The following is a 14,248-nucleotide window of genomic DNA, read 5'->3' on the forward strand; positions in this document are numbered from 1 at the left end:
ATAATAAAACATATGATTTATATTTCTACTCTCTTCATTACTAAACTTCTAAAAAGAAAAGACATTCCAAACCTCACCATTAACACACCGAAAGACCACCAGTCCGCACTCTGAGTATGACCTCGACGATTAACTACTTCTGGAGCCATATATTCCACAGTTCCACAAAAAGAATATGCCTTCTTCTCATGGTCAATAGACTCTTTACTTAGGCCAAAATCTGCCAAAATAAATATAGAACTAATAAATATCCTACAATAATTTGCATATGTAAAGTTTAAACTTAGAGTTCCAATATTTAAATTAATTATTAAAAGATTCTAATCCAATACCATGATCGACCTTAAAGGAAATTTATATATAGAGTAGAGAAAATATTTTAATAAAATGAGGAATTTTACCTGTTAATTTGATGTGACCTTCTTCATCAAGAAGTATGCTGGGGGGAAAAAAGAAACAAAGTCAGAAAAATCTTTTCAAACCACTAGAGATTTACAGATGCTAAAACTAAATTACTTTGTTAAGCATCAAATCACCACACTCATTCTAAAATAGTGCTTTAGACAGTGAATAGGAAGGTAAAGGAGGAAAAATGTTATTTTTTGGACACATGACTATAACAAATTCCAAAGGTTAAGCTTTATAAACTTGTATTAATGAGCCAGGAGCACTAGGAAACTAATAGAAAAAGAAACAAATCCTGTATGTTCTTCTAAGTTGCTCTTTCTAATGCCATTCTGCAGAGGTGACCTAACTAAACTCCCCAGTACTTGCACAATAGACAGAGGGTCTACATATTCAAGTTGAATGTGCTAGAGTTGTCATTTTCTTGGTCATTTTTAAGGCATCTGACTCAGTCATTCTTCCCTAGCTTTTTTTCTGACACAACCAACACAATCTTCTCCTCAACACACCTTCCTCACACTCCTTGGTTTTCACTGACCCATCCCTTCACTGTATACATTCTCCAATGTTTTATCTTCTAGAAGGTCTAACCTTATTCATCTAGTAGCTCAGTGCCTGGCAGAGCACAGACAAATAAGAAATGCAGCCTTAGATGGTTTGGCTCAGTGGATAGAGCGTCAGCCTGCGGACTGAATGGTCCCGGGTTCGATTCCGGTCAAGGGCACATGCCCGGGTTGCGGGCTTGATCCCCAGTGTGGGGCGTGCAGGAGGCTGCTGATCAATGATTCTCATCATTGATGTTTCTATCTGTCTCTACCTCTCCCTTCCTCTCTGAAATCAATTTTTTAAAAAAAGAAATGCATGTTGAAAGAACGGGGCCCGTCTACAAAGGGCCAATAAGGCTTTTTTAATAGTTTGGGCTTCTTTTCAAGGGCATTAAAGACCATAAAATGTTTACATGTGTAGAGGGTAGAAATGAACAGATTTACTATTTTAGAAAAAAATTTAGAGGGAAAAATAAGGGGTATTTAGTGAGCTCTTAGATATGGGTTTTGATAAAAAAGAACAAATGGAGAAGACACTCAAGTTTCTAGCTTTAGCAAATACGTGAGTGGAGAGTAACGTCATTAATTAAATACTAAACTGTAAGCCAATTGTATTTCTGGATAGGTATTTTAGTATACGACTTGAAAGGTCAAGTAATAAGCTGTTTAACTTATAATCAAAGCTATTTCATAATATAGACATTTCCTTACTTTTACTTTTAACTAAAAGAAGTTCAAGCCAAATTGTTATAATGAAATTTTACTGTCAAAAATACTACCAATCTTCCTACGACATCAATTCAACTATGATTACAATAAAGTTTATCACTGAGAGTAATTCAGTAAGGACATACGTTTCAAGTCTCTTCCTAATAAGGGACTTGTTAGGAAAAAATACTAATCTTGATTATGAAGCAGACCAATACATTTAAGGAATATAAAAGGAATTATTAGGTATGGTGGAAATCATTCTCCCTTCTAACAAATACATGAAAGACAGTTTTAAAAACAAAACAAACTCTAAAATCATTCTTTATATTGAGAGGGGAAAAAAGAAAACATGGTTAAAAGGGTATTACCTATACCAGTGGTCGGCAAACAGCGGCTCGCGAGCCACATGTGGCTCTTTGGCCCCTTGAGTGTGGCTCTTCCACAAAATACCACGGCCTGGGCGAGTCTATTTTGAAGAAGTGGCGTTAGAAGAAGTTTAAGTTTAAAAAATTTGGCTCTCAAAAGAAATTTCAATCATTGTACTGTTGATATTTGGCTCTGTTGACTAATGAGTTTGCCGACCATGGACCTATACCTTCTAAAGCATTCTTTTAAGTAACCATGTGCATCTATTACCTTTTTAAAAAAGCACATGTTTTTATTGATTTCAGAGAGAGAAAGGGAGAGGGAGAGAGAGATAGAAACCTCAATGATGAGAAAAAAAATCAGTGATCGGCTGCCTCCTGCACACTCCCTATTGGGGATTGAGCCCATAACCCTGGCATGTGACCTGATCGGGAATGGAACCCTGAGCTCCTGGTTAATAGGTCGACACTTAACCACTGGGCTACACCGGCTGGGCAAAAACACTAACATATTTTTATTATGAATGTTTAATCTTTTTAAAAAATATATATTTTATTGATTTTTTTAGAGAGGAAAGGAGAGGGATAGAGAGTTAGAAACATCGATAAGAGAGAAACACCGATCAGCTGCCTCCTGCACACCCCCCACTGGGGATGTACCCACAACCAAGGTACATGTCCTTGACTGGAATCGAACCTGGGACCCTTCAGTCCGAAGGCCGACCCTCTATCCACTAAGCCACACCAGTCAGGGCATGAATGTTTAATCTTATGTTTATAGTAACTTTTTCTTCTAAGGATTATATTACTCTTACCAGGAATTATATCTTATGTAATGGTAGTTAAAAATTGGGAAAATGATGAGAAAATCCCAGTAATTATGTGGGGAATAAAAATAGAATTATATGAAACATCTCAAAACAAAATATATGAAAAACCAAACATAAAATGTGCAAGTGTAACAATTTCTAAATGATCACTTAAAAGGATTCCAAAGGAGCATTTCCTCTCTTTCCTGTTATAATTATGCAAATTGTGCATGTAACATTGTAATGTAAGTTATATCTAAGTTCTTGATAAAGATGATGGTTGCAAAACTCTGAATATACTAAAAAACATTGAATTGTATACTTTATTATTTATTTATTTATTTATTTATTTATTTATTTATTTTTAATTTCTTTATTGATTAAGGTGTCACATATTTGTCCTCATCCCCCCATTCCCATCCCACATCCCTCCCCATGGATGCCCCAACCCTCTGTTGAACTTAAGCATTGGTTAGGCTCATATGCATGCACACAAGACCTTTGGTTGATCTCTCCCCCCTCCCCCCACCCTCCCCTATCCTCCCTCTGAGGCCCGATAGTCCGATCGATGCCTCCTTATTTCTGGTTCTGTTCTTGTTCATCAGTCTATGTTGTTCATCATTTTCCCTAGATGAGCGAAATCATGTGTCACTAGAGATATACTTATAAGAATTGAATGTGCGACGAGCAATAATAGTTATGCTGACAGGCAAATGAATCAGTCTGTAGTGAGTTTCTTTCTGGTCCAACAGTTCTTTTGAGACCCAATATCAATGTCCACCAGTTCCTTATGAGTACATGTCGGCACTGACCCCTCAGCTCTGGATGGTGGACAAATGGTGGTAATGCAGGTCCGACTCCCTCTGGTTTGGTCTCGGCCGGATCCAGGGGCACGGCTTCACCCGGATCCAGGGGCCCACGGCCTCACCCGGACCCGGGATCCAGCCTCATCCGGATCTTGAATTGTATACTTTAAGTGGATGAATTGTATGCTATCTGAATTATATCTCAATAAAGTTATTTTAAGAATTTCTGATAGAGCAAAGCTCTTGTTTATTTCCTTAAAAAGAGGAAAAAACTTTCTTACTAAAAGTGATAAACAAATTAAAAATCAGAAGAGCGTACAATTTAAATATTAGCTTCTTGATGACTGCTGTTATAAAAGCAATGGGAAATTTGCTCAACTCATACTTAAAATCTGAAATCATATAGAGAAGAACATTTTCAATAAACAGTATTTGGAGGAAAGCATTAGCTCTATGCCATACATCATACCAAAACACTTCTAGATGGAATTAAAAGTAAAAACAGAAACCATAAAATTAGAAAAAAAATCTGCTCATGGGATTGGAAAAGCCTTCCTAAGAATAAAAGTCAAAGAAGAAATCACAAAAGAAAAGACTGATATATCTGAGGAAAAAATACTTGTGTAGGTTAAAATAACATAAATGAAATAAAAAGACAAACCGGAAAAATGTATTTGCAATACAGAGCGGGGCCCAAGCAGGGTTACAGTTGTGAGTACGTGAAACACCAAGTTTATTCTTGTATTCTTGTTTATTATTATATTATTTCCCATATGAACAACTGTAAACCTAATTTTGCCCCACCCTGTATGTCAAATGGTTAAATTCTTAATTTGTAAAGGTCTCTTACAAATCAATGGGCAAAAGTAACATTCCAAAAGAAAAATGGGCAAAAGCCACGAACAGAGAAATCACACAAAAATACAAACATATGAATATAGATTTCAACCTCATTAAAAATCAAAGAATGCAAATGAAAGCAAGATAATATTAGCAGAAATTCTGATTAACAGATATTTAAGCCGGCCAGTATGACTTTGTGGTTGAGTGCTGATCCATGAACCAAGAGGTCACCAGTTCCATTCCCTGTCAAGGCACATGCCAGGTGGCCGGCTTGATCCCCAGGAGGGGGCCTGTAGGAGGCAGCTAATCGATGATTCTTACCAATGTTTCTCTCTATCCCTCTCCCTCTCTCTCTAAAAATCAATAAAAACATATTTAAAAAATAAAAGTATGAGAATACATACTGTTAGCAGAAATGTGAAGCACATGGACTCTAATGCAATGCTGTGATAGTTCTATGAAGTAATTTTACCTTTTATTACCTCCTAAACAATATTACATTGTATTCAACTTAGTCATAAGATTCCTTACTTTTCTGGTTTTAGGTCTCTATAGATTATTCCCAGGCTATGTAGATGGTCTAAAGCAAGTGCAAGCTCAGCCAAGTAGAATTTGACATCTTCTTCTGTGAACATCACCTAAAATAAAAATAATTTTTCTGTTTTTATTTTCTTTTTGTCTGTAATTTTCATTTAAAGTTCCATCCCAGAGTTAAAATATTAAAAAGTTATAACTTTGCTATTACATGTAATTTTACCCACAATTTACATATGAAATTTGCAAAATTATCAGTCAACTAATTACTTACTAAATGCTAAATATGCACTGTGGGAGAAACAATTTTGCATTTTGTTAAGTAACAACTATATTAAGAATATGTGATTGTTGCCCCACCACAGTAATATCTTAGAAATGAAAAGTGATCTTTAAAATGCATGCTGATTTTCCACTACCAATACTTTAAGGATATCTTGTTGATATATTATTGCTTCTAAGAAAACTGTAACTAAAAGAAGGACGAAAGACCAGGATAATTAATCAATTAAAAGTCCTACTTTTAGAATAAATTCAAAAGGTAAAAAAAATAACTCCTTTTTGGCTCTGATTCTTCAATGTAAGAATCTTGTGCCACTAGAGAAAATATGATAAACATAATATTAAAATATAACAAAGCTTTAGTTGAAACAGAGTGAGTATAAATAGATTAAAAATAAACATTAATCATATACCTCTTTGGATAAGCGTGTAAACAAATCTCCTCCCCTGAGAAAATCCAAAATAAGATACAACTTCCCTTCAGTTTGAAAAGCTGAATGAAGAGAGAAAATTTTTGTTTAATCCACCATAGTTTATTTTCTTAGGCTTATATTAGGCAAACTCATTCATAAATTATTATTTTTAGTAAATTAATTATATCACAGATCTAAAATGATTTTTATTTAGAAGATACCCATTGATTTCTCTTAGCTTCCATGTAGAAAAGTTAAATGTAGAGTTTCTTTTTATGAAACCACTAGAACATTTGTTAGGTTTTCTTCAGGCTACAGTCTCTGAGAAATACAATAGTTTTAAAACATGTGATCAATAAGAAATATTCCCCAAAGAAAAAGACTTACTTAAACTTGAAGCAAAATACAAAAACCATCTCACTTGACTACAGAAAAAAAATGTGGGTTGGTTAGCTTTAATTACATATAGTAGGAATCACCATACATTTACCCACTGAGAAAAAGCACACATGCCTTTGGGGGAAAGAGAGGTGCTAACAGTTTCAAGACATTAGGGATCTTTCTTGTTTTTAAGTTTGGCTAACACATTATTACTAATATAATAAAAATGATTATTATTACCTGTTCCTATGGCTACCCACTCAGACACTATAATGTTTAAAAGAAACATAAGTTAAATGTGATAAAAGTTTCTAAAGTGTGTTCAAGTAATGATTTAATTTCTATGACTTTCTATATATATCTGCTAAACACATAAATATACACAAATAAATACTTATATACATTAGTATATCTGAATGTCCTAAGGAAGTGGGGATTGAGGTGAAGTGAGGTGGGAGGTGGTTTATAACTTACCATAATGCAACTTGACAATAAAAGGATGATTAACTTCTACCAAGATATCACGCTCCATTTTTGTCCGAACACGGTCTCGAACTATAAAATATTACACATATGGCTATATTGCAATAGCTTTCAGAGACAAGCTTTAAAACAAAATGTCTTTGGTGCTTATTTTAAATAAAATTGTGCTTGTATGTATAAAAAAGTAAATCACATTTTATATATCTTACTCTTGAATTTTTAAAACTAATAACTATATTTTTACCAAATTATACAACCAGAAGAAATTGTATATATTTATAAAATCTGTGCTTTGAGTTAAAAAATAAATACAGAAAACATATTTGATATTGGTGTTAACATTAAATTTGTAAATATTTTAATTAAAGTTATAAAAAAATGACCAAAAAAGAGCAACATTTAAAGAACGAGGCATCTCAATGAAATATCTATATCTATACAAGGCTAAGTGTCCATCCGTCCGACCAGTAGCTAGATGCACACTGACCACCAGGGGGCAAACGCTCAATGCAGGAGCTGCCATGACATGCACTGGTCATTTAAAAATAAATGACACCATGGACCTGGCACCAACCAACACTCAGCTTCCCCCAAGTGGGACACAGGCCCCGCCACCACCCCGGAGCGACATCCCACCAAATCGCAGCCAAAGCTGCCAAGACCCCATGGCACAAAATGTGGCCCACAGACCAGCCCAGCCTGGAAATGGTGGCTGTGGGCGCCGGGTAATGACGTCACATAGCAACGCCCGGCTTCCTCTCCCTAGTGACTAGCATCCTTGGAGTTTCTTCAGCCCAGGAACCCGACTTGCTTTATAGCCAGGTGCAAACATTTTACAGTTTAACCAAATGTTTGTGAAGCGTTTTCCTGTGCCTCACAGGAGTCCTGGAGTAGGGAGATAGGAGACTCAGTAGAATCCTATTTTCTTTTCATTAGTAAGACGTGAACAGCAATATTAAAATATTTCTTCTAATTAATTTCCTTTCAATATGCACGAATCTGTGCACCGGGACACTAGTTAAAACATAAAAAAGGGAATAGGTTCCAATACCCCTAACAAACCCTATCAACTCAATTCAACAAACATTCATTAGGTATCTAGAACATGTGGCAGATATGGGGAAGGGTGGATATATACCAAAAGATCTATTTTGAGGGGGGAGAAATAAGAGGAGAGGAAATACTATGATGCAGCTGGTAAAGCAAAGACATTTTGGAGTTAGAAAGATCTAGATTCAGATTGTATAATCTTAAGCAAGTTAGTTACTTAAATTCTCTGGGCCTCAGTTACCTTTTATTGATAAAATGGGGATAATACCTCTATACCTTTGGGGGGCTCTGTGACGGTTTGAGATGAGGTTTGTACACCCCAAATTCTGGTATATAAGAGAGCTTTAATTAAGATCCCTTATCACACATAGCACCATGGATATGATAAAGAAGTAAAATGATTTATTACTAGCAATAAGTAGTATAGGAATTCAGAGAAGGAAAAGATCAGTGTTGCTTATATAGGAAGGCTAGAGAGAAAAGGTAGGGTTAGGGACTTTTAGAATGGAATTTAGATGGGTGGGAAGGACTGGGCCTAGAGAAGAAAAGTCCAGGTATGGAATAGCAACCGCTAGCAGGAACACGAAGACATGCATGATGAATAGGAAGGAACCAAAACAGTGTGGAAAGTGGGAAGGTGAAGTAGAGAGGATACAGATTATGGACAATTTGAAATGTCAGGAAAAACTTACGTTTGGCCCTATAAATAGTTCTCTTTTACCAACCAAACATTTTCCTGACCAATTCTATATGCCAGGCACTGTGAAGCAAATACAAATAAATAATGTTCAAGAAGCTCATAATCTGGTGGGAATGACTGACAAGTAAATAAATGATTACAATACAATCTGAGAAGTAGTATACTTGTGTTGGTAGCTCAATGAATTTAAGAGGTGAAAATGATCATTCATTAAAGTTTTAATTTTTTCTGTTGCATAATAAAGATAAATCATAGATAACTTCTATTTTTTAAGCCAGAGTGACTGAATGGTTGTGCCAAAGTTTAAATAAAAAGAATGGTAAAGAGAATCTTTTTGGAGGGGGTCAGAGAGAAAGATGAGTTGGTTTTCCTTTCAATTTAAGGTGACCACAGATATTTAAAACACAGAAATAAGACCTCTGGGAAAAATAAACAAAGAAGCTTTTAAAAAATGCTGTTTTCAAGTCTACTAGTTTTCCACTTCCAACTGGGGGATTTTGGTGCCAATGACTGAAAATGGTCAAATCAGGAATAGAAATTGATTGCTCTCAATGTCTATGTAGCTCTTTTTCACTGACTTGTCCAGCTAGTGTATCAAATTCAATACCAACCTCTGATTTCATTATCTTGTCCTATCACTACAACTCTGGTGTCTTATATCCAACAGGTCCTTTCTATTATTTACGTGAATGAGGTTCATCACCTAGGCCTGCTGATAATTGTGTCCCCGTCTAGCCCAAATCTGCCCCTTTCCCACTGCTACCCATACAACCTTGGATTATGTTCCTATTACCTTAATGCTGGATTCTAAATTTCTACCTCCTTAAAAAAATTATACAGACCTTACAAAACTTATCACTTAGAAATCACTCCTCTGTTCAGTAAGCAATAAAACTATCCATCAATATATTTATATTCCTCTTCTACTATTCTACCATAATGAAAAGAATAATTACCTGGGGGTCAAAAACTATAGTTTAGTGGCCATGCTAATATCTAGATGGTTTACCTTGGCCAAATCCTTTCACTTCTCAGAAACTTCCTGCTACCTTCTCTATAAAATGAGAAGCTAGAACAAGATGATTTCTTTCTGTTACGATTATCCTGAGAGATAGTTTCCTTATATGTAACACTGATGAGACTGTCTAGTTGAAAATGTGCAGTGAGATTCACTCACTAAAGAATTCTTTCCTTTTGTCTGAGGTAGGACTCTGTAATAATTATAATTTAGTTTCTTTTACTTAGGTAAAGACCTAGTGACAAATATAAATCATCCTATAATCAGGAATTTTGGTTATGATGTACTGGTTTATAACAAGGCATGTTTTATGTGTTTATTATATGTCAGTTAAACTTTAATAAAGTTATTTTCTTTTTTAAATGTTTTTAATTTTAAGTTAATTTATTTTTATTTTTAAATTTTCTCAATTATAGTTTACAATCAATATTATTTTGTATTAGTTTCAAGTCAATAAAGCTGTTTTTAAAATGAAGAAAAAGGATGTTTTATATTGGTTAAACTCTAAACCTTAATATGGAATTTGTTAATACTGTCTTGTTGCTGGCAAAGCAACTACATTCCTCTGAAATAATTTTTCTCATATACTAGTTATTAGTTTTTAAACGCACCTTGACTTAAACATGAGAGTGAACAAGAAGAAGTGCTATTTATGTTTTAGGGTGATATATTAAGAAATAGTTTAAACAATGGTTTACAAAACCTTTCAGGCCCAATTACTACTTTATTAGGATGAAAAATCCCCACAAGCTCAACCTAACGCTATTGATTTTTTATTTGACCCCATTTATTGTATTAATAGGAATTTTAGAATGGAAAAAGACTTCTGGTAAAACATGGATGTTTTATTTTCTACTTATTCCAAAACGCCATTGAGATTACAATAATGGAAAAATTATGCACAAACTCACAAGGACAGAGAACAGGAGAAGAAGCAGTAGCAGAAGATGTGTAAGTGGTAACTCACACAGCAGATCAGAGAAAGCTAAAATATAAGCCTAAGGCAGTGGTCGGCAAACTCAGTCAACAGAGCCAAATATCAACAGTACAACGATTGAAATTTCTTTTGAGAGCCAACTTTTTTAAACTTAAACTTCTTCTAACGCCACTTCTTCAAAATAGACTCGCCCAGGCCGTGGTATTTTGTGGAAGAGCCACACTCAAGGGGCCAAAGAGCCGCATGTGGCTCGCGAGCCGCAGTTTGCCGACCACGGGCCTAAGGGAAGGAAGTCAATGAGTAATAAGCAAATTATTGCCATAGAATCCTTTCCAATTAGCTTTTTGCTATCTCACTCTTAAGCAAGGAAAAGATAGCAAAGGATCCCCAGGCATTTGAGGAAAAAGGCTTTAATATGAGAAAGTATCTGAATAAACAGAAAAAAATGAATAAAGTAAAAGACAATGTAAAGAACAGAAGAAAATTTAAACAAAACAAAATTCAACCTTATAATTTATATCCACCAAGAGATTGAAGACCATATGGCACCCATGAAACAAAAAAGCTTTCAAAGAGGTAGAGGGGAAGGAAGCAGTATTATCAACAAGTACAGTACAATGAAAAACACACACACACACACACAAAGAAATGGAGACAAGAGTTCATAGATTAAAGAGACTAAAAAAAAGATATAAACCAATTGCAAAATACAGAACTTACACAGATCCCAATTCAAGCAAATTGCAAAAAGAAAAATGAATTATAATAACAAGGACTACTGGAAATTTGAACACTGGATATCTGTACATTAATTTTTAGGTATATGATAGAGTTATAGTACTTCTTTTAAGTGCCTTTGTCTTTTAGAGGTATATACTAAAATATTTATGGAAGAAATTATACAATGTTTGGGATTTGCTTTAAAATATCTTGAATTGAGAAATATTGAAGCAGAAAGAAGGGCATATGGTGTTCTTTATATTCCTCTGTTTCTTTCTGTAAATGTTTGACACTTATCATAATAAAATGTTTTACAAAATGGATTAGAGAACAAGGAAAATCTAGAAAATTATATAATAAAAAGGTAATATGCAAATAGACTGAACGGCAGAACAACCTAACAACCAATCAAAGTGTAATATGCTAATAATATGCTAAGGCTGCTCAACTGCTCACTATGACATGCACTGACCACCAGGGGGCAGACAGTCAACTGATCGACCAGTAGCTATGATGTGCATTGACCACCAGGGGGCAGATGCTGCAACTGGTAGGTCAGCTTGCTGCTGGGATCCGGTGGATGGGGACTGAGAGAGATGGGCCGGACACACCCTGGAGCCCTCCCAGAGTCCCTCCCTGGCCTGATAGTGCACTGGTGGGGTCCCTCAGAGAGACCGTTTCAGCCCTATGCTGCAGGCCACTCCCCTTAGGAGGGTGCAGGAGCCTCTCCCTATAGTGACTGATTGGGTGTGAACCCGCGGCAGGCACAGTGGGGCCAGGATGAGCGGGAGCGGCAGGTAGGAGCTGCAGGTGGTGTTGGACTGTGGGTTTCCCAATCCCTGCAGGCCACCCAGAGGGACCCCACCCGTGCATGAATTCATGCACCGGGCCTCTAGTAAACTTCATAATTACAACACAGGAAACTAGAAAACAATGGAAACAATGCCTTCAAATATCTGAGGGAAAATTATTTCTTACCTAGAACTTTACACCCAGCCAAATTATAGATTAAGTGAGGGGGTAGAATAAAGGCATTTCAGACATTGCAAGGTCACAAAAAAATTGACCATCCATTCACCCTTTCTGAGGTAGCTACTAGAAGATGTGTTCCACCAAAACTAGAAAGTAAACCGAGAAACAGGTAGATACAGAATTTAGAAAAGGAGATCTAACACAGCAAAGATGTGAAGGAAATGTGATTCCATTACATCATTTGGCTCAGAACAATTTTTATAAAGCTGCAATAATGAAAACAAAACATGAAGAGGGAAATTGTGTGAGAGTAGAAGTATAGGAAAACTAAATCCTAATCTTCCATTGCCAATAGGTTATGTCTCCAAATGAAAAAAAATAAAAAAATTTGCAATATAAGAGTATTGAATATGGAGGTAAATGGCAGCTAAAGAGGTGAAAATCATTGTTTCTGGGAGTCAAGAATTGGGATAGGGAGGCTAGGTAAAGCACTGCTATTTTATAAGAATATATATATATATATATATATATATATATATATATATATATATAACTTTGATAAAAATTAAATTTAAGAATACGTCTAGAATTATCCAGTAGCCTACAATTCCAATAAGTCAAATATTTTTCACTTTTCTAGGTTCTCTTCTATAGCATATATCTATATAATTTTACATAATTATAGTAGCTAAATTTGTTACAATTGCTCACCTATATAGTTTCAATTAAATTCATTTTTGTGACTATATTTGAAACATTTCATTTAAATAATATCCTATTAAGTGACATCCCATACTTTTCTAAACATGTATGAATGACTTCTTTGAGATTATTTCCTAAGGTTAATTTAGCAGCAATAAGGGCTCTTCGTACTTACTGCAAAGCTGCTTTGCAATGTTGCCATCATATGAAACGATAATTCATTATTTCACTTGCATTTCTTTATCAGCAAAATGGGACATTTTCCCAAAGATTATTTATTTTATTGTCTTGCAAAAAATTTATTCTGAAATCCTTAAGTTGAGGTTGTAATGTTACTTCTTAGGAACTCCTAACTCAATCATTCCTTTTACATTTATTAGTTGGAATTCTACTGTAAGGAAACACTCTCCCTTGTTCCCCATTAATTAATTTATGGATTAACTCATAGATTCTTATTCAGTGGGGTTATAATATATCACTATGATTATTGAAATATTCATATTGTCCTAGATTTTGCTGGTTAAGAATACTTTAATCAATTCCTTATAATAATATTTTGTAATATTTGAGGAAAATAATTTCCTGATTTCCTATTTATATTGTTTTTCATTCTTTGAAAGACTAATTATTTTTGTATTATCAATTTGTAATTTTTAATTTGCTCCACATCTCACAAATTTTCTATGCTAACTTGTAAAATTCAGTTAGACTGTTGTTTATTATGGTACTAGAAGTAGAAGTGTCCCCTCAGCCCTACCTGCGCCCTTTAGTAGTCCTGGAGCCCTCGGGGGATGTCCAACTGATGGTTTAGGTCTACGCCGCAGTTAGATATCCTTAGCGCTGCTGCGGAGGTGGGAGAGGCTCCCGCCACCGCCGCTGCACTTGCCAGCCATCAGTCTGGCTTGTGGCTGAGCAGTGCTCCCCCTATGGGAGCACACTCACCACCAGGGGGCAGCTCCTGCATTGAGCATCTTCCCCCTGGTGGTCAGTGTGCGTCATAGCCACCAGCCGTTCCACCGATAGGTCTATTTGCATATTACCCTTTTATTATATAGGACAGGGTTTAAGAGAAGACTTAATTTTTCCAGGTTGCTCAGGAGTATTTCAGACAAAATTTATGAAATAAATATTCAATTTTCCATTATTCTATATACCTGGCTTTGTCATACAGCAAGGAAATATTCAACATTTTTGTAAAAAACACATTAAAATTTAATATAAATACTTTTGTACTATTTTTTGTTGTTGTTGATCCTCACCTGAGGATATGTTTTCCATTGATTTTTTAGAGAGTGGAAGGGAGGGGGAGAGACAGAGAAACATCAATGTGAGAGAGACACATTGATTGGTTGCCTCCCCCACGAGCCCTGACCACAGCTGGGGATCAAGCCTGCAACCAAAGTATGTGCCCTTGATGGAATCAAACCCGTGACCCTTTAGTCCATGGGCCAGAGTTCTATCCACTGAGCAAACCGGCTAAAGCCTTTTGTCCTACTAATTTGTATGTCTGTATTATTCCCTTCCAATAACACACTGAATTATAACTGCTTTAAATAAGCTTTAAATCTTATA

At 35.5% G+C, this 14,248-nt stretch overlaps 1 protein-coding gene across 4 annotated transcripts in view; it reads right to left on the minus strand.

Annotated features, from left to right (window-relative positions):
- Positions 1–14,248, minus strand: part of RPS6KA3 (ribosomal protein S6 kinase A3) — a 116,410-nt gene that overhangs the window by 39,173 nt on the left and 62,989 nt on the right. For all 4 annotated transcript variants that reach the window (XM_079764843.1, XM_079764841.1, XM_079764842.1 and 1 more), the window contains 5 exons: positions 6,569–6,649; positions 5,714–5,793; positions 5,016–5,122; positions 402–439; positions 78–220 (listed from right to left, as the gene is read on the minus strand). In XM_079764843.1, the coding sequence (XP_079620969.1) occupies positions 78–220; positions 402–439; positions 5,016–5,122; positions 5,714–5,793; positions 6,569–6,649 (449 nt within the window). The remainder of the gene's footprint in view (positions 1–77; positions 221–401; positions 440–5,015; positions 5,123–5,713; positions 5,794–6,568; positions 6,650–14,248) is intronic.

This window comes from Cnephaeus nilssonii (assembly GCF_951640355.1).
Source record: "Cnephaeus nilssonii genome assembly, chromosome: X".
In the NCBI taxonomy this organism is placed as follows: Eukaryota; Metazoa; Chordata; class Mammalia; order Chiroptera; family Vespertilionidae; genus Cnephaeus; species Cnephaeus nilssonii.